At 41.3% G+C, this 21,861-nt stretch overlaps 1 protein-coding gene across 2 annotated transcripts in view; it reads left to right on the forward strand.

Moving 5' to 3' along the window:
* The window catches only part of FBXW2 (F-box and WD repeat domain containing 2), a 33,185-nt gene extending 19,143 nt beyond the window's left edge, over nt 1-14,042 (forward strand). For both annotated transcript variants that reach the window (XM_064378494.1, XM_064378493.1), the window contains 4 exons: nt 1,791-1,877; nt 3,102-3,271; nt 6,280-8,046; nt 8,367-14,042. In XM_064378494.1, the coding sequence (XP_064234564.1) occupies nt 1,791-1,877; nt 3,102-3,271; nt 6,280-6,568 (546 nt within the window). In that variant the 3' untranslated portion in view covers nt 6,569-8,046; nt 8,367-14,042. The remainder of the gene's footprint in view (nt 1-1,790; nt 1,878-3,101; nt 3,272-6,279; nt 8,047-8,366) is intronic.
* The last annotated feature ends 7,819 nt before the right edge of the window (nt 14,043-21,861 follow it).

Here is a 21,861-nt window from a genome sequence, read left to right on the forward strand (position 1 = left end):
TAGTTTGTAAGACCATAATTATATATTGGGCACATTAAGTTTTTTTCTTTTTTTTTGTTCATTTGTTGTTTTTATACAGACAGGGTCTCACTCTGTTGCCCAGGCTGGAGTGCAGTGGCATGATCATAGCTCTCTGCAACCTCGAATCCTGAGGCTTAAGTGATCCTCCCACCTCAGCCTCCTGAGTAGCTAGCACTACAGGCGTGTGCCACCACACCCAGCTAATTTTTTTAATTTTAATATTTTTTTTTGAGATGGAGTTTCACTCTTGTTCCCCAGGCTGGAGTATAATGGCACAATCTCGGCTCACTGCAATCTCCACCTCCTGGGTTCAAGTGATTCTCCTGCCTCAGCCTTCCAAGTAGCTGGGATTACAGGTGTCTGCCACCACTCTCAGTTAATTTTTTGTGTTTTTAGTAGAGACGGGGTTTACGGTGTTGGCTAGGCTGGTCTCGAACTTCTGACCTCAGGTGATCCACCCGCCTCAGCCTCCCAAAATGCTGGGATTAGAGGCATGAGCCACCGCACCTGGCTGCTAATTTAAAAAAAAAGTTAACTTTTTACATAGAAAAGTTTTATAGTGTAAGGCAGTTTGGTGTTGTGGAAAACACAGTTGATTGGGGGCTAGGACACAGATGGTGATGTCGGTCTATTCCAGTTGAGTCTGCAATCCAGACTTCTGAATGAGTGAACCCTGCTTCCCTCTCACCTTATGCTGATTTATTACAAAAATAGTTAGAACCTAATGTTTGCAGACTATCTTAAGTGCTAATGGAATGTTAGCTTTTACTGTATATTACTACTCTAATTTACATTGTTACAGTATCTTTACTATAATTAAATGAGGGAAGGTAATAGGTGCTTGTCTCCTATTTTAAAAATCAGGAAACTGACAGAGTTTAAATGGTCTTGCCCAAGGTTGCAAAGTCAGCATATGGCAGATTCTGATCCCAGGTCCAGTGCTTTCTCCTTTATGATGCACATGCTTCTGAAAGCATATCATCTGCATCTACTTCAGTGCCTGTGGGCTTTTTTATTTTCTGTTCCTTTTATTAAGTTACATTTTATTATTTTTTTTCGAGATAGAGTTTTGCTCTGTCACCAGGCACCAGCCTAGAGTGCAGTGGCGCAATCTCGGCTCACTGCAGTCTTCGCCTCCTGGGTTCAAGCAATTCTCCTGCCTCATCCTCTAGAGTAGCTGGGACTACAGGTGCGCGCCACCACGCCCAGCTAATTTTTGTATTTTTTAGTAGAGATGGGGTTTCACATGTTGGCCAGGATGGTCTCGATCTCTTGACCTCATGATCCGCCCGCCTCAGCCTCCCAAAGTGCTGGGATTACAGGCATGAGCCACCACGCCCGGCCAATTTTAAAAAATCAGTCCTAATGTTTGCTTCTAGGCAACTGCTAAGATTAAATGCTGCCAACATTTAGACACCTTTTTTTTAATAGTCTTGCTCTGTTGCCCAGGCTGGAGTACAGTGGCTCAATCATAGCTCACTGCATCCTCCAACTCCTGGGCTCAAGCAATCCTCCCACCTCAGCCTTATGAGTCACTAGGATTATTGGCATGAGCCACCTCACTTGGCTAGCATTAGACCCTTAGATATTGCTAATAACAGAGAATCTGGTAGTAAAACTTTTAGTAGAGGTTAATTTGGTAATGGAGTTATGGATTAGCTATTCCAGCATATTTTAAGCTCATTTTCATATTTTAATTTAAAGAATAAAATCAATATAGGAACAGCATTAAATGGATCTTTCTGTAATATGGATGTTTATATTTGCAGGTAGTTTTGCAGAAATGCAAAGTCAAATCTCTCTTGCACAGTCCTGGAGACTACATCCTCTTAAGTGCAGACAAATATGAGATTAAGGTGACGTTTTTTTCTCCATTAATTTGCTTCATCAAAGAAAAACTGGGAAACATAAGAAAATTAAAGTGGTATGGTAAAGGGTGAACATTCTAGGAAGAAAAATGGGAATGTCTCAGTCCAAGCCATTTTAAACCCACTGGAAAAAGGATTCACTAGCACTATGTTCTATGCGGTTTCTTAACTTGGATTTGTAAATGAAAAAGAAATTCACATAAATTTATGTTCAGCTCATTCTTAATATATAAATATTTTTTGAGATGGAGTCTTGCTCTGTCGCCCAGGCTAGGGTGCAGTGGCGCGATCTTGACTCATTACAACCTCCGCCTCCCCGGTTCACGCGATTCTCCTGCCTCAGCTTCCTGAGTAGCTGATACTACAGGTGCCCGCCACCACACCTGGCTAATTTTGTATTTTAATAGAGACGGGTTTCACCATATTGGCCAGGCTGATCTCGAACTCCTGACCTCATGATCCGTCCGCCTTGGCCTTGCAAAGTGCTGGAATTACAGGCATGAGCCACTGCACCTGGCCCAGTCTTAATATTTTCTTACATATCTCCTACCCTCCTTAATTCTTAGATCTAAACTATGAAAACATAAATACTTATTTATTATAATGGTTTGCAAACTTTACAAAGCACTCTCACATTCTTATTGTATCTTTTTTTTTTTTTTTTTTTTTTGAGATGAATTGTTGCTCTTGTCACCCAGGCTGGAGTGCAATGGCATGATACCAGCTCACTGCAACCTCTGTCTCCCGGGTTCAAGAGAGTCTCCTGTCTCAGCCTCTCAAGTAGCTGGGATTATAGGCGTGTGCTACCACACCTGGCTGATTTTTGTATCTTTGGTAGAGATGGGGTTTCACCATGTGGTCAAGCTGGTCTCGAACTCCTGACCTGACGTGATCCACCTGCCTCAGCCTCCCAAAGTGCTGGGATTACAGGTGTGAGCCACCGCACCTGACCCATTATTGCATGTTTTAAACTGTCCCATGTGATAGATATTATCTTTATTGCAAGAACTGGGGTTAAGAGAAATTAAATAATTTACCCAAGATTGCACAGGAGAATTAAGACTTGAACCTGTGATTCTTGGCTATAAAACCTGTGGTCTTCCCAGTATACTTTGCTTTCTATCTGACTTCAGCATATGCAGACCATTTTAAGGACAAGCTTTTCTGTGGTGATGTGATCTCTCATCTTTCCTCATTTTCTTTTTCCTGTAGATTTGGCCAATTGGGAGAGAAATCAACTGCAAGTGCTTAAAGACATTGTCTGTCTCTGAGGATAGAAGTATTTGCCTGCAGCCAAGACTTCATTTTGATGGCAAATACATTGTCTGTAGTTCAGCACTCGGTCTCTACCAGTGGGACTTTGCCAGTTACGACATTCTCAGGTAATGTTTCTTTGACCTCATGCTTTACCTTTGAAAGTCTGCTGCAGTTCAGTAGTAAAGACAAGACTAAATGTTTGGATGTACCAGTCTGTAGCTTGTTTTTAGCAAATGTTTACTACATCACTTGTAAACAGGGTTATATATACTGAACATCTCACACAGGAAAAATATTTTAGAGGAAGTAAGCAAATGAAAAAGTTACATACTGGAATGTCCCCTGCTTGGCTTGGATGAAAAGATCTTAACGATCTCTTCAGTTCTAATATTTTAAGTTCTACTTCATATTCAGTTGAAATTATGCATTGTTTTATAAACTTGGTAAACTTTAGTGGTACCTAGGGATCAAATGACCTTATGTTGACTAGTAAAAAGACAGAGATACTTAGAGAAAAATATAACTTGCAGGGTTTCTCTCCAAAGAAATAAGAAGCAGCAGCAGTGCATAGACAAATAATTTTGGGATTCACTGTATACTATAGAATTAATTCTCTTGGAGATTGACAGTATCTATTAGCATATTTGAGGCTGATGGAAACCAGTGTTTCATGTGGTAATTAAGAGAACTTTGGTGATAGACAAGCCTCGGTTTAAGACGTGGTGCCATCTCTTATGGGCTGTGTGATGTTGTGAAGTTTTTAAACTAATCTATAGCTCAATATCTTCATCTGTAAAGTAACTTAAATGCTGGAGTGCAGTGGCGCAATCTGGCACCACCTGGCAGATCTTGATTAATAATAAGTCTGAGAGGCCCCGTATAAAGAAACCTGTTTGAATTCGTTTGACCCTGTTGTGCACACACCTATTGTAATAACTCACAGAGTTAGCATTGCATAGCATGGTTCAGGAAATGCTGACTTAGAGAAGTACAGAAAATTGAACATTCTCTTCATTATTTTTATGCATGACTATTTGAGGTCAGCTTGTGTGGGGTCAGACCCCACACAAGTAACCACAAACTTTGGTGGGCCTCATCTGTCTGGTCACAAAGTTACAACCCCATTTATGTCTTCCTGGAGTCAGACCAACATTTCTAACCCTTTAGGTTTCAGAGCTGTCAGAATTAGTTATAGAAATGATTGATATTTATGCTTTGAGGAGAAAGACTGAAACCATTCCATTTCCTAAGCTTTTCCTCTTGTGGCTGGAGGAACTGAGCTGAGACAGGATAAGAGCCTTGCCCAGCATTCCACCTCTCACCCATCATATTCCAACATTTCTCCATCCATGCATAGCTGGATTATCCAATAGGCATATATAGTTATGGTACTAGAAAGCTAGGGACACCAAAAACAAGGAAAAGAAAGTTTTGAAAGAATGTGATATTTTGCAAAGCAAAATATTCAATTACTATGGGAAAATCACGTCTTTCATAGTTTAATATTGTTTTTATTTTGAATTAAAATTTTAGGAGGGAAGGTGCCAAGGAAAGGTGGTATAGAGGATGTCATAGTTACTTTAATGCTTAGTGTCTCTAAAGGTTTTAATTTGGTCCCACGTCTGCTTTCTCGTGTATGCTTCTGACTCAGAGTGGCATATAGATATCCTAGAGTCCTAGATGAAAGTTCTGTTAGTTTTTAGTGTTTGAATAATAGCTTTAAGTAATAAACCTGTAAGATTGTTTGCTGGTAGGAATTGCCAGATTCAGATTTTTCTCTGAAAAGAGTCTGTCTTGTGTCTGCTTTTTTCCTTCCAAACACAAATAAACCAACCTCTTTTGAAACCAACTACAAATCCTCTGGCCTCAATTGCTAGGACCAGGTAGGGCTACTTAGCTTTGAAGCTAATTGAAAAGAAGCAAAGCATAGATAACAGCATGTTACTCAATAAGTCTGAGATATGATGTGGATCGCTTGAGTTAGGTTATTTCTACAGCATGTAAGGTTACTTAGGTTCAAGGACCCAGACTCTGCACAGCAGGCATGTTTACAGTTCTAAAGTGATCAAAATGAAAGCCACAAACCTGTCAAGACTTGTGCTCTATTCTGCAACATATTTGTGTTTCAGTCTTTGGAATCAGCTGATCTTAACAGATCTTAAGCCCTGTCCCTGTAGCCATCTAATTTTTGTGTTTCTGTTTATACCCTGCTTTACATTGATGATGTGGGACCTACCAGACTTTCTGTTTTTCCTAGCCTCCTTTATTTTAATTTTAATTTAATTTAATTTTTTTTTGAGACAGAGTCTTACTCTGTCACCCAAGCTGGAGTGCAGTGGTGTGATATCAGTTCACTGCAACCTCCACCTCCTGGGTTCAAGCGATTCTCCTGCCTCAGCCTCCTGAGCAGCTGGAATTACAGGTACCTGCCATGACACCCAGCTAATTTTTTGTATTTTTAGTAGAGATGAGGTTTCATCCTGTTGGCCAGGCTGTTCTCAAACTCCTGACCTCAAGTGATCCGCCTGCCTTGGCTTCCCAAAATGCTGGAATTACTGGCATGAGCCACTGTGCTGGGCTTCCTAGCCTCCTTTAGATTTCCTTTGTAGGAATTTGCATTTGCCTCTGTTCATTTCACCACTACTTTATTCTTTAGATATTTATTGAGCACCTACCTTTGTGTCAGGCATTTTGGCATGCATTGGGAAGCAGCAGAAGTACTTACCAAAGTACTGATTAGCAGGAGTGTCTGTAATCCCAGCTACTTGGGAGGCTGAGGCAGGAGAATCGTTTGAACCTGGGAGGCAGAGGTTGCAGTGAGCTGAGATCGCACCACTGTACTCTAGTGTGAGCGACAGAGTGAGACCCTGTCTCAAAAAAAAAAAAAAAGACTTTTATCAAACACCACCTTTCCCTTACATGCCAATAATATATAATGACTGAAGCCCTCCACCCTGGCTTTTGTACAAATGGGCTGAGCTTTTTCTCTGTACGTTTTTCTTTTTATCAAAAACATTTAACTAAAATTTGCTTGAATTTTATATTGGTTTTAAATGGGTCCAGGAAAGATTACAGTAGCATAAACAGAAGCACAGTTGCCTTCTTTCACAGTCCCTAACTCTCATCCTTGTAGGGTCATCAAGACTCCTGAGATAGCAAACTTGGCCTTGCTTGGCTTTGGAGATATCTTTGCCCTGCTGTTTGACAACCGCTACCTGTACATCATGGACTTGCGGACAGAGAGCCTGATTAGTCGCTGGCCTCTGCCGGAGTACAGGAAATCAAAGAGAGGCTCAAGCTTCCTGGCAGGCGAAGCATCCTGGCTGAATGGACTGGATGGGCACAATGACACGGGCTTGGTCTTTGCCACCAGCATGCCTGACCACAGTATTCACTTGGTGTTGTGGAAGGAGCACGGCTGACACCATGAGCCACCACCGCTGACTGACTTTGGGTGCCAGGGCTGCGGGTTTTGGGTGCAACCTCTGGGGCAGCCGACTGCATGAACCAAAGTTCTCACCTAATGGTATCATCACGCAGTGCACAATCATTTATCTATGTTTGCCAGGGGCCAGGGCTCGGGGTGGGGGAGGGCTTGTTTTATTGACATACAATGCAGCATGCTAATGGGGTACACCATTGACTTCATTTGTACTTAGTTATGTTGGTCAGTGTAAGAGGATGCATTTTGAGTTCATCTTTCTTGAGTGGAGTGTTGGTTTTAAGTAAAGAAAGTTAAATGATTCATGAATCTGCTAATTGGTTGCCTATGAAATCACATTGTCTGTTATTAAAGTTTTTTGCCTTTTCTTCTTTTGAAGTTGAAGCCAAGGTGCTATGATGTTGTTACGGCAACTTTTCTCACATGGGGCTTAGCTTTTATAAGAGCCAGTGTTAAAACTTCCACCAAATACCAGTTCATAAACTTCCACCAAATACCAGTTCTAAAGAAAGTCTGTCTTCCTGTGCATATCCAATTCTGTAAATTGATTGTCAGCAACTCATTCTAAACCTTAGATCTTCGCAGAGTCAATGTTGGCCATGTTTAAGATGTGAGAGAGTTCTGTAGTTTTTGTTTCCATGTCAGGGAAGCTAGTCCCAACAGCCTGGATAACTGCACAGTGGTGCCCTGATATAGCAGAAAGAGCACTGAGCTGGAAGATTAGAGACCCGCCCTGTTACCCAGGAACTCTAACCTCTCTGGGTCCCAGCTTCCTTGTCTGTACAGCTAGGTATTAAGCTCAGTGATTTATAAAATTATTTCTGGTCTTCCATCTACTGAAATGTCCAAAGGTTGATAATGCGTTTTTGTCTGATCTCTGATTCATGGTTTCTTTCAGGTTGGAGATAATATTTAAACGAAATCACTGATACTAAGTTTTCTATAAGAACATAATGATATGAAAAGGATGAGGAAAAGGGAAATGTACCTGATTCCACTTAGACAGTTTAAGTAATTGGTTGAAGAAATGCTGATAGAAGTCATGGTTTAAGGAGAAACAGTGTGCTATATTAGAAGGATACCTGAACCCAACTTAACTCCTCCTTTACCTCTAACTTAATCTGCAGCCTTAGGCAGGTTAACTTTCTCTTCTAAGACTATCATTTTTTTCCTCTTTTAAATGAGGGAATTGTCCTAGATTAGGGTTCACAGATTCGGTTGTCTAAGGGAGCCATGCAGGTAACATAAATGAGTAAAACGTTCTGGGAAGGATTGTGCTGTCCTCTGGAAAGTTTATCTAATAGGGCAGTTATTCAACTCTTGTTTTCTCATTAGGAGAAACAAGCCTGGTGTTGGCAGGTCTTCAGATTGTTTCAGGAGGAGCTAGAAAGCCAGATTTTTATGTGAAATCCTGGATATTTAAAATGTAACAACTGATTAAAGATAATTTAAAATAAGGCCGGGCGCGGTGGCTCAAGCCTGTAATCCCAGCACTTTGGGAGGCCGAGGTGGGTGGATCACGAGGTCAAGAGATCGAGACCATCCTGGTCAACATTGTGAAACCCCGTCTCTACTAATACAAAAAAATTAGCTGGGCATGGTGGCGCGTGCCTGTAATCCCAGCTACTCAGGAAGCTGAGGCAGGAGAATCGCCTGAACCCAGGAGGCGGAGGTTGCGGTGAGCCGAGATCGTGCCATTGCACTCCAGCCTGGGTAACGAGAGTGAAACTCCGTCTCAAAAAAAAAAAAAAAAAAAAAAAAAGATAATTTAAAATAAGGGGGCCAAATAAAACGTGTCCCTGGGCTGCCAGTGTGTGTCCCCCTCTTCTACAGTTAGGTAATTTTGTGGTTCAGCAGTGGAAATGTTTGTTAGTGGTCACAATCAGGGAGAGAGTGGAGGGAGCAAGCAGTAGAAAAATCTCAGCCATTCTTCAGCTGTCTCCCCTTGTATTTCAGGGGTGCTGGGGAGGAACGTATTTCATTCACAGACCAACAGGAAGGTAGTTTGAAGGTGAACATGCGAATTGGAACCTCAGTGAAAGCTTATGTCTGGGAACATGAGTTATTCCTTCTTGCTGACTCTAGTTTAAAGCATATCCATTTTATAGGTGGGAAAAAGTGTTGCCAGCAGAGCTGAGAATGATGTAAGCTCTAGAGTGGGGCCCTATCTCTTCCAGAATCTGCGTTAGCATAAAGCCAGACTGTGGACCTCTGGGTGCTGTGAAGTTAATAGAAATTAATGGTGAATTTCAAGGACAGGTATCATTAATGTCCATGTTGACACTTTGTGGGGTTTAAGCAAAAGAAGAATATCTTTATCCCACGAAATCTGAGTTTAATCCATCTCGCATTGAGTTCTGTGCATGAGCTCTGCTTAGTCCTCCTAGAAATAGAACTAGAATCACAGCTGAATCTATTTTTCAGAAGCCCCAGGACACTTTGGGCAGTGATGAGGGTAAATGACTTTTTACTTTGTAATCAAGCCTGAACAGGTAACTGAGATTGTTGATCTAATGACTGTCTCCACCCCTCCTCACTCTTTAAGATCTCTCCAATAGCTTACTTGCAGGAAAAGTTTTATAAAACTGACGAACTTGAAGCTTGTATGATATGTTCTATTTCAGTTTTTAGTGGTGAATACAGAAGTCATCAAGGTGGTACTTGATGTCTCTGGAATTTTTTTTTTCCCCTAGGCAGTCTTGCTCTGTCATCCAGGCTGGAGTGCAGTGGCATGATCATGCAGCTGGATCTTTGACAGCAGTTCTTCAGGCAGTAATTGGAGTCCTAATGTCAAGTCTTCCCCACAGAGGCCTTTATTTGGCCTGAGATTTTTATTTAACTGCTGTATAGATGCTGGATTTATTCATACTATTGCCAGTTTTTATAAAAATGGTAAACTAGCTCATCCTTTTTGCAAAAGAAAGCAAAATGGGAAGTCAGAGTAAGAAGTGGGTAGGGAATAACTAAAGCTATTCCTTACTCTCCTCTCATTGCGTTTGAGAGCTCTCTCATGCACACGCTGACCTTTGGCTTCCTTAGTACCTAAGTGAGGGAAATTGCCTTTCCCTCTTTTGTGAATATTCTCATTTTGGAAAAATTCTAAGTCATGAGAAGGTAAGCCCCATCGATTTATGAGGATTGCATTTCTTGGGTGACACGGTGGTGTAGAAGCAAGGGGCTTCTCTCAGGTTCATAAAGGCTACCATAACAGCTTCAGGCCCCGTGATGTGGACAGGGATCCGGGAGAGCTGAGTGGATGTGTGAAGTTTCTAGTAGATTTTGTCATCATTCCAAAGGAATGGTTTCCTCCCGCTCCATTATTTGAAGTAATCCACATTGCCAAATCTGACTCTAACCTGACATTTTAGACCTATTGGAGAAGTAGGAAGAAAACCCTTCCAAGGACTGGACTTGGAAGAAGTTCTGCAGGAAGTGCATGCAGTTGGATAGCTGCTCACGAGTGAAACGTGGGGAACATTGCTATTAAATTGTAAGGTTTGCAATTCCTTTTTCATAGTTTAAAAATCACTCTGTTCTGGCTGTTGAAAGCACTTGGTGAAGTTTGAGGATTATGTAATTATTCTAGTATTTGTTCATAGGAAAATGATTACTGCCCTCTATTTGTAAAACAAAGGAAATACTTTTGGAAACTATTTATTTTAGACATGAAGAAATTGTTTCTATTAGGTTAGGCATTTTGATCTAACAGAATCAGCATAGGATAGTGGATCCTGGCTTTACACATTTCTTTGACCAAACACAGCTGGCAACTTGAGGTCGTTACTGTGTGGCTTCCAGGTTGCCTAGAGGTGAATCCTACCAACATTGCTTTGAGACGAGTCTCACTCTATCGCCAGCCTGGAGTGCAGTGGCACAATCTCGGCTCACTGCAAACTCCGCCTCCAGGGTTCAAGCAATTCTCCTGCCTCAGCCTCCCAAGTAGCTGGGACTACAGGTGTGCATCACCATGCCCAGCTAATTTTTGTGTTTTTAGTAGAGACAGAGGTTCACCATGTTGGCCAGGATGGTCTTGATCTCTTGACCTCGTGGTCCGCCTGCCTTGGCCTCCCAAAGTACTGGGATTACAGGCGTGAGAAACTACGCCTGGCCCCAACATCACTTTTATAGCTTTCTGCGCCTCCTCTGGGCCTTGGTGTCTGAAGCCACTTGCCTTTCTCTGTAAGGAAGCAAGCAGAATCAGATTGCTACTTATGATGCAGTCTTGGCAGGGCATACTGTCACCTTTGCCTTTGGACACAGTTGTCAGGATAGGGGAGAAGCCCTTTAGGTCTGTCTCCTTGACACAGCCTTCCTACCTGGTTATGCTGGTGCTTTTGCTTGGTTTAAGACAACTAAGGCACTCTTGAGAGTTACACAGTCTTCAGAGTGTCTGGTGAAAAGAACAGATTCGCTTTTTTTTGACAAAATGCCCATTAGCCATCTTTGGCAGTGTCTCTAATCAAAGGTTCCCCCTGTGCCTGCTCTAGGAAAGTGAAAGTTTTTCAGAATAAATCCTCAAATGGATTCCTGGGTAGTCTTTACACCATTCCCATCAGCCTAATCAGACTGAATGGTCATGCTCAGTGCAGAAAGCTGTTCAGCTGTCAGGATGTGTCAGTGTTTCCAGTCTTTCCTAGAACAGTTAAGTTGTTTAAATTTAGTAATTCAATCCTGACCGGTGTAAACCCACTTAATTATTGTAGCCTAAAGAATTCAGCTGCATTTGCTCTTCATAAATATGCCCAAGTAAATATGTGTTTTTAATATTCAGCCCTGGAAAATTACTAATTCAGATGATAAAAGCTCATAATGTTTTGGTGTCTTTGTACTCAGATTGTGAACAGGCATATTTCACTGATTTAGACTTAGTATACTTGATGAGAATGCTCAGGTTGAAAAGATAGTTCTGTCACCAATCCAACATCTATAGCAATGTGGGAAAAGTAATCAACTCATGTTTCACTAATCTGATGTATGTTGTGATTTAGAGGAAGTGAGATAAAGTTTATGTTTGAACTGTGTGGGGTAGGGGGAAGAAGGGATTGCTTAAGCAAATAGTGGAGTGATTGTGGAACAAGATGTCTCTAAGATGCAAAGTTATTTTCTTGCATCATAGAAGCACTCTTTTTACCAGTGAGTGATTGTGCTAACTGTAAATCATTTGCATCTGTACGTTAAAGCAGATTCCCTCAATTAGGCGAATTTGGTTAGCCAAGCCCAAGTTGTTTGTACTTGAAAGTAATAAAGCTGCATTTCCTTAAAAATATATTCTGTAGTTAAGACTTTGTTTTGCTTTTCCCCCCGACCACTTCAGACATTTTACCCAACCAATTCAGGAACTTTTCAAAGGTCAGTGTGTTTTGGAAATGGAACAACCCCTTGAGTAATCTGAAGTGGCTCTGTTCTTTTACTGTTTGTGCATCTTCTAGAAAGTAAACTCAATATAACCATTTCTGAAGGTGATCCAAGAAGCAAATCGATAAACTTAAAATGCAAGGAAATAATTTTGTTGAATTTCATGAATAGTTGCAAATAAGGGGGTGGGGTGGGTAAAAGTCCCATTTTGCAGGTTCCAGACCTTAGAATTGTCTTCCTCTCTTTTGCCCAAAGATGTGTCTATCCAACACATCATTGCATGAGTTCCTTCTTCCTAACTTAAACTTACAGTGCTTCTTGTCATTTGCTTACCATGGCCCTGCACCTTTGATCCTCTGACAGCATCACTAAGGGCAGATTGTCATTTCTGTTTTACAGATGAGAAAGCTGTGGCTTGGTAAAGTGATTCATTGCCTAGAGGAGTTATAGTAAGTGGCGAGGCTGAAGCCCTGATTTTCATCCCCCACAGACCTGGATTTTTTCCCACATTTTCATGTTTCCTTGTCTATTCTTTCCGTATTTTGAGTCTCTTCTAACCCGGACTCTTGCCTTCTCTCTTCACCAGCTGCATGCAGCATTTAACCTGTCTTATCCTCTGCTTCCAGGGAGTCTCCCAGCCACTTCTTTGAGCACTTGCTCTTGTTCAACCTTGGTAACTCCCTGTTACCAACAGGGCACATCTAGATTCCTTAACTTAATGGAGCCCTAGATAATCTCTTCGAGCAAACAGTTCTTGCTTTTCTATTTATTCCCACCCTTGCACTTTGGGTGTTAATCTCCCATCCTCATGGAAACTTCTTCACGTTCCTTTCTACCAGTCCTAGGGCCAGGCTTTAGATCCCATTGACCTCCCACTATCTTTAAAGCCTCTGCAGACCACCATACCCAACTCCAGCCTCACTGAGCATTTTTGCCTAAGGTTGGTGGTGCAGTTCATTTAGCAATAAATGACATTATACCTTTTGCAGTAGACAAACTATTAACTTTCATCCTTGATTCTTAATTTTTTTTCAGAATACGGGTGAATACCTTATTTCCCCAGCAACATTGTAAGATTGAGAGTAGGAGCTCAGTGAGATTTTAATAAATTTCATGGATTGTCTTAAGAGTGATCTAAACTTGGAAGAAAAAATAACTTCCAGAGCATCTAAAATTGAAAATAAAAGAAGCAAAATGAGAGATCAATTCCACACAGCTCTTCCTCTCTTAGACTTCCTTCTTCTGCCATATTCTATAAACATCCCAAGTGTTCTGAGTACATTTGGACAGAATATTTAATGATCACACTGTGATTAGACATGAGTAGTCCTTGCCAGTGGGATGTTCCTGTCCTTTGCATTTTAATCACATGTTCTGTGCTCTCTGTGGTAAAGATAATCTAAGAGTAATAAAAATTCATGGAGAAAATTACCCAGAGCTCCTTTATGATTTTTAATAGTCCTCTCTTCTAATCCTTATGCTTATGTTTATAGGTTTATGTGACTGCAAATCATTGTTTTGTAATACACTATCAAAAATGTGCTTTAGGTCTTTACAACTACCATAATATTTTGTAATTTTCCTTCGTTACTGTAATTTGCTAAACCATTTCTGTTTTGGTAGATAATTTGATAGTTTCCAGTTCTTCATTTTAGAAAATGCTACAGAGAACTTCTTTGTGCATATCTCCTTAGAACAAGTTCCAGTCCAAGACTTACTTGCAAAAGCAATGGAAATGTTTCCCAACGTCTTCTGTTACAGGTACAGAAGAGTGCACAAACACAGTTTTGTCAAATAGTTATGAAGTGAACACTTGTCTAACCCAAGTCAAGAAAGAACATTTCTAAATGTGTTTGCCAATTTAATAGATGTAAAGGAAGTATCTCAAGGTTGCTTTAACTAACATTTCTTTAACACATGACAATGTTTTTATGGGGGGGACCTGGAGAGAAAATGACATATTTTTATGTGTGCTTATTTGTATCTCTTGAATTCTGTCTGCATCTTTTACCCATTTATTTTTATTACACTTTCAAATACTTGTGAAAACATTGGTTGAGATGAATTTGGTTATAAATAAAATTTCACTAATCTAGTTATCACTGATTTAGAAATAATAGTTCAACCCAAGGCATGCGTTGAAGTGTTCTTTCATTATACAAAAAGAATTTGTGTCAAGTTAACTATACACAATCTCTTTACATATTATTGGTTTATATGATACATCACAAATTATGCAAAAAGTAGGTCTAGTAAGAGTACCAAAGATTAGAGCTAGTCAGCAATACTATTTAAAGGACATGAGTCAAAAGATTTTTCCCCCAAATTAACTATAATATGTATTGAAGTTTAAAATGAGGAATTCATTTTGGAAAGCAACTAAGCACAGATTCTAAGAACGTAATAATCCTGGTGTTTTCTTTTTACTCATTAATGCAGACGTGGGGGTGTCAGATGTGCTTTTATATCTCCAGCCTCTGTAAGTTCAGAGAGGAGATTTTCCATCTGAAAGTTTTCATAGGATAGCAAACACATTCCTGAGATTGTTAGTTCAGCAGATTTAGCCATGTAAGGCAGCTCTTGTGCTAGTTGATCATTCAAGCTTTAAGGGCACAAGGCTTAAACTCTATTTGACAGAACAGAAACACAAATGAACACTTAGGAAGTCTGTGTGTTGGAAAGAATGGAGAAGTGGAAGTAATAGAGTTATTTTTTTCATTTTACTTTTTCTCCCTTACCCAAGTCTGTCTTGAGAACAAGAATCACGTCTCATTCTTCTCTGTGCTCATATCACCTAGAACTACAAAGTAAACTGGAGGAAGGGAGGAAGGGAGAGATGGATGGATGGATGGATGGGTGAATGGGCCTTGGGTTGGTCTACATTGACTTTCTGTTTCAGAGTTCACAAAATGTACTTTCCTTCCAGCATATCGGCATCACCTGGAAGCTTGTTAGGAATGCTAATTATCAGGCCACACCCAGACCTAATGAATCAAACTTTGGTGCTGGAGGCCCACAGGTGTTTGTGATGCCCACCAAGGTTGAGAACCCTGGCTATTATCTAGCCTGTTCTGCCACCTAGTGAAAAGTTTGGGAGTTGCATCTGGTAATGAGAGCCAGATTCTGTTGCATTGAAGACATTTAATTATACCAAGGACTTTCTTGTACTTAAGGATACTGCACATTCTCAATTTGCTTTTTTTTTTTTCAAATATTCAGTCGGAGTTTTGTTCTTGTCGCCCAGGTTGGAGTGCAGTGGCATGACCTCTGCCTCCCGGATTCAAGCAATTCTCCTGGCTTAGCCTCCCAGGTAGCTGGAATTATAGGCGTGCACCACATGCCCAGCTAATTTTTGTTTTTAGTAGAGATGGGGTTTCACCATGTTGGCCAGGCTGGTCTCAAACTCCTGACCTCAGGTGATCCGCCCACCTCAGCCTCCCAAAGTGCGGGGATTATAGGAGTGAGCCACTGCGCCCAGCCTGAGTGCGTTCTAATACTGTACTTGCCTTCTACTTTATTTCCAGTTTTCCTAGGGCTTGCCATGTTAAGACATCAGCAGGCAGCAAAAGAAAATGTCCACAGAGTAGTAAATAATCTATAGAATGGGAGAAAATATTTGCAAACTATGTATTTGACAAAGGTCTAAAATCCAGCATCTGTAAGAATCCTAAGTAAATTTACAAGTAAAATACACACACGCACATTAAAAGGTGGGCAAAGGACATGAACAGACATTTTTCAAAAAGACGACCTAAATGCAGCCAAAAAAAGCATATTTTAAAAAAGCTCAATATCACTAGAGAAATGCAAATCAAAACCACAGTAAGATACCATCTCACACCAGTCAGAATAGCTATTACTAAAAAGCCAGAAAATAACATGGCCATGTGCAGTGACTCAGGCCTGTAATCTCAGCACTTTAGGAGTCCGAAGCTGGTGAATTGTTTGAGCCCAGGAGTTTGAGACCAGCCTAGGTAACATGGTGAGACCCTGTCTCTACAGAAAATACAAAAATTAGCCGGGTGTGGTGGCATGCACCCATAGTCCCAGCCATTTGGGAGGTTAAGGTGGGAGAATTGCTTGAGCCAGGAAGGCAGAGGTGAACTGTGATTATGCCACTGCATTGCAGCCTGGATGACAGAGCAAGACTCTGTATATAAAAAAAAAAAAGTTGGAGAGGTAGAGAAAAGGGAACGCATATATACTGTTGATGGGAGTGTAAATTAGTTCAACCATGGTGGAAAGCAGTGTTGTGATTCCTCAAAGAGCTTAAATACCAGAACTGCCATTCAACTCAGCAGTCCCACTGCTGGGTGTATGCCCAAAGAAATATAAATCGTTCTACCATAAAGATAACATGCATGTCTGCTGGGCATAGTGGCTCATGCCTGTAATCCCAGCATTTTGGGAGGCTGAGGCAGATGGATCACCTGAAGTCAGGAGTTCGAGACCAGCCTGGCCAACACGGGGAACCCCATCTCTACTAAAGATACAAAAATTAGCTGAGTATGGTAGCACACACTTGTAGTCCCAGCTACTCGGGAGGCTGAGATAGGAAAATCGCTTGAACCTGGGAGGCAGAGGTTGCAGTGAGCCAAGATCAGGCCACTGCAGAGACAGAGCAAGACTATCTCAAAAAAAAAAAAGAAAATGAGATTTTTTTTTTTGAGACGGAGTCTCACACTGTTGCCTGGGCTGGTGTGCAATGGTGAGATCTCAGCTCACTGCAACCTCCACCTCCTGGGTTCACACAATTCTCCTGCCTCAGTCTCCGGAGTAGCTGGGATTACAGGCACACACCATCACACTCAGCTAATTTTTTGTGTTTTTAATTGAGACGGGTTTCACCATATTGGCCAGACTGGTCTTGAACTCCTGACCTTGTGATCCGCCCCCCCTCGGCCTTCCAAAGTGCTGGGATTACAGGTGTGAGCCACTGTGCCCAGCTAAATATTTTCTATTTGTTTGTTTTTTTTTTTTTTTTTTTTGTATTTTCTAAGTTTCCTACAATGAGCATGAGTCATTTTTAAGGTAATTAAGTTTTTTTTTTTTTTTTTTTTTTTTTTTTTTTGAGGCGAAGTTTCGCTCGTTACCCAGGCTGGAGTGCAATGGCGCGATCTCGGCTCACCGCAACCTCCGCCTCCTGGGTTCAGGCAATTCTCCTGCCTCAGCCTCCTGAGTAGCTGGGATTACAGGCACGCGCCACCATGCCCAGCTAATTTTTTGTATTAGTAGAGACGGGGTTTCACCATGTTGACCAGAACGGTCTCGATCTCTTGACCTCGTGATCCACCCGTCTCGGCCTCCCAAAGTGCTGGGATTACAGGCTTGAGCCACCGCGCCCGGCCGGTAATTAAGTTTTTTAGTTACACAGTACAGCTGCAGGCATCTTTTAGCTCAAACTCCCTCTTTTAGGAAACTTAAGTGTCTACTCTGTGTCAGGTGTTGTGCTGGGGCCTGGGGGTATAGAGATAAATTGTGTATGGTCACTGTTTCTGGGAGCTCAGGTTCTCTGAGATAGCACACACACCAAACCCAAGAGGTGTAATGAAGGAAGCACAAATGAGAGAGATTCTATTAGGAGTGATAACCAAAGTTCCACAGAGGAAGTAACTCTCCAAGAGCTTTGTAAGCTAGTAGTAGGATTCTAGATACAGATTTTCCATAAAATGCTAGTCTTTGTTTGCTGGCTCTAGGTTGCTAACAAACCTAGATGTATGGTTGGTGGAACTGTATCACTTATCGGGTCTTTATCGAATATAGGAACGTATGAGACACTGCTAGAACTTGAAGGCAACAATCATTAAACAACTGAAATTCAACACAAAATTTGAATTTTGAGCAGGTTGGTGGTGGTGCCAGCCTGGGTTTTTAATCTCTCCAAATTCTCCCCAAAAACAGTAACTAAATAGCAAAACCAAAGGCCCAGACAGTACTTTAACAAAGCTAGGTACAAGGTAACTTCATGAGCCCCAAAATACAAGTGGGTGAGGCAAACTACCTACCGCCACAAGAACGTTTTTGTAAGAGGAAAACGAAGGAAGAAAGAGAGAGAGTACATGATGAGGCCTGAGAACAGGAGAATCCAAAGTAGACCACAGGTGATCACTGGAGAGTTGGACTGCCAATCCGAAAATGTCAGCTGAAGCTGGGAGAGGCTCTGTCCTCTCCAACAGTGGATAAGAACAGGGACCTAAGGTAAGAACACCTAAAAGGGCTGGAGCACTGTAGCCCTTACAAACAATTGAGGCCGATCGGCTCTCTTTTAGGGCAAGGCCCCATACTAGGGAAAACTCAGGGGCTAAAGTACTAAAAATACAAAACTTAGCCAGGCATAGTGGCACGTGCCTGTAGTCCCAGCTAGTCAGGTGGCTGAGGCAGGAAAGTCTTTTGAACCTGGGAGGTGGAGGTTGAAGTGAGCCAAGTTCACGCACGCCATTGCACTCCAGACTGGGCGACAGAGGGAGACTCTGTCGCAAAATAAATAAAAATAAAATGAAATAAAAATGTATATGGATATGCAAATTATCTAGGAAAACCAAAACACTTTTTTAAAGAATGAATAAAGTTGGAAGACTTACCCTATCTGACTTCAAAACATACTATAAAGTCACTGTAAAAACAGTTTGGTACTAGCAAAAAGATGGTACAAAGATTGATAGTCTAAATAGTCCCGAAGTAGACCCACATATAAATGATCAATTGATTTTTTTATTGAAGTGAAATTCATGTAACATAAAGTTAACCATTTTAAAGTGTATGATTTAGTGACATTTGGTACATTCTCAGTGTTGTGTAGCCACTGCCCCTATCTAGTTTTGAAACATCTCATCACTTCCAAAGGAGACCCTGAACCAATTAAGCAGTCATTACCTAATCTCCCCTCTCTCATATCATAGGCAGGAAGCATACTTTTGAAAAAGTTTCAGGCTGGGTGCGGTAGCTTACACCTATAATCCCAGCACTTTGGGAGGCCTAGGCAGGCAGATCACTTGAAGTCAGGAGTTGGAGACCAGCCTGGCTAACACGGTGAAACCCTGTCTCTACTAAAAATACAAAAATTAGCTAAGTGTCATGGCAGGCGCCTGTAATCCCGACTACTTAGGAGGCTGAGACAAGATAATCGCTTGAAACCCGGGTTTCAGTGAGCCAATATGGCGCCACTATAGTCCAGCCTCGGCAACAGAATGAGACTCCATATTATGAATAAATAAGTAAATAACTGTTTCTAAATTGGTTCAGTTGAATGTGTTCACAATTACTGCTGTTGAATGTATTTGCAATCACTACTCTGGAAAGTACAGTGCCAGGTGGCACTCTGAGAAGTCAGCGTTTGTCCCAGTTACTAGATGTTGGTAAGAGACACCAGCACCACACACAGGAAGTTTGGAAGGTACCCATCACAACAGTTCACCGACTATCTTCATGAACAACTGGTTCCACGGCCACCAGGATGAGCTGGGTCCATGATTCTCATCACCGTTATACAGCCCAGCTATGACCCACCCCCTGGGGACCTAGGGAGTCGGGACCTTCAAAATCTAGGGAAGGCAGCAGTGACTTCGGCTTCCCCTCGTCACTTGCGGGGGAGCCTTCCTTTCTCCTGAGGGGCCGTCTCCTAGAACCCTCAGTAGATGTAGGATGGCAGTGATCTCCAGTCTGCTCCTTAGTGAGGAAGCCTGGCTTCTGTTCCTCATTCTGACATAACAGAGACAGGAGTTTCAAGGCCAAAGGGCATGGATGTGCCTCCTAGCCCCACTTCTTACTATCACAAGAACCAGTGTGGGCAAAGGATATCATTTTGCATTTTGTCGTTTTTCCTCCACTTAAAATCACCATTTGCAATTCACTTGTTGCTATATTGCCTTCATAATTATCATTTCAGTAATTGTACATGATTTAATTGAACAATAGAATTTACCTAAAGAGCTCCTTACTGTGGATTCTTGAAGTAGTTCCCAATTTTGTGTTACTACAAAGATTGTTGCAATTAATAACTTTCGCAATGCAACTTTTTGCTTCTGTTGGATAATTCTCTCAGGAAATGGGGTAAGTTTTGACTCTCTCTTGCACCATCCTGTTTTGCTTAGCAAAAATTAAGAAGACCAAAACGATCCTTCAGTAGGAAGTGCTTAACTAAACTGTGCTACCTCTAATTAATGGAATACTATGCAACTATTTAAAGAAATTAGGGTTATTTTATAATAGCCGAAAATGGAAACAATTCAGATGCTCATCAACTAATAAATAAACAAAATATGGCATTATATCCACACAGTGGAATATCCTTAGCCATAAAAATGAATAAAGTTCTGGTACATGCTACAATAGGGATGAACCTTGAAAACATCACACTACATAAAACAAATTAGACACAGAAGGCCACACGGGATTCCACTTATATGAAATGTCTAGAATAGGCAAATCCATAGAGACAGAAAATGATAAGCAGTCCCTGGGGGCCAGGGGAAGGGGGCAATGTGGCGTGATTGCTAAGGGATACACGTTTCTTTTTGGGATGATGAATTTGTTCTGAATTAGTTAATAGTGATGATTGCAAGAAGGACCTTGTGAATATGCTAAAAACCACTGATTTGTACATTTTAAAATGGTGAGCTTTGTACTATGTGAATAATACTATAAAGTTATCAATTTTAAAACATGAGAAAGGCCAGGCGTGGTGGCTCATGCCTGTAATCCCAGGACTTTGGGAGGCCGAGGTGGGTGGATCACAAGGTCAGGAGTTCAAGACCAGCCTGACCAACATGGTGAAACCCTGTCTCTACTAAAAATACAAAAATTAGCCAGGCTTGGTGGCGGGCACCTGTAATCCCAGCTACTCGGGAAGCTGAGGCTGGAGAATCGCTTGAACCCAGGAGGCAGAGTTTGCAGTGAGCCAAGATTGCACCATTGCACTCCAGCCTGGGCAACAAGAGCAAAACTCTATCTCAAAACAAAACAAAACAACAACAACAAAAAAAAAAATGAGAAAGACCTAAATGTATTCGCATGATGTATTATTTGTTGAAAAAAGCAAAGTACAGAATAATATCTATCCTATGCCATTTTTGTGAAAGTCTTTTTTCAATATTTCAGGTTGAGATTGTAGGGCTTGTCCTGGAATCTGTCAGTCTTGCCTTCACTCTGCCATAAGTTCAGGCAAGAGAGTAGCTCCTTTCTCTAAAGAGTGGAGAGCACCTGCCACACACCAGGTATTGTGATAATGTATAACAATTTCTGTGTAATGTATTGTTTCCAGTTTTCAGATGACAAAACTGCAAGGTAAGCGAGATGAGTGATTTGCCAAGGTTAACCGGCAAGGACAGGAATGAAAACTCAAGCCTGTCTAACTCCAGAGAAGTGAGTCAGAGGCTTGGGCTCTTGGAATCTAATTCTCAGCTTCTTTTGTTCCTTGCGGATTGTCAGGACAAGGGCTTGGAGGCTGCTCCACTTCAGGAAGTGTAGCTTACAAGAATGCTGTTTTATGAATTTACACTGAGAGGTTGTTCACTGTCCTTTATTTGAGAATAGTAGCAAGTGGACTTCAGAGAGACATCTTCCCCCAGGGGTACGCCCCTATATTTTGAGGGGAATATTTCAGTAGCTCCTAACGGGTCTAATCATGTTGCCTGGATGTTCCATGCTCCTTCACAAAGCTGTCCTTTCTAAGTTACAAACTAGAAAACCCTTCCTGCCTACCAGCTAGTCAACAAACTCCTACCTACCCAACAAAACCCAGCTAATATGTCCCTTCTGTTGTTTTCTTTTTAACAACACCATGTATAGATCCTCCAACTAGAGCCTTTTTAATAACACTAGTAATATCAATACTAGTAGTTATCATTTAGTGAGCTCCCACTATGTGCTAGGCAATTCTAAGTATCGATATACTTGTTCCTTTTAAAGTTCATGGTAATT

Source organism: Aotus nancymaae, unplaced genomic scaffold (genome assembly GCF_030222135.1).
Source record: "Aotus nancymaae isolate 86718 unplaced genomic scaffold, 86718_ANA_hifiasm-v0.15.2.pri h1tg000003l, whole genome shotgun sequence".
NCBI lineage: Eukaryota > Metazoa > Chordata > Mammalia > Primates > Aotidae > Aotus > Aotus nancymaae.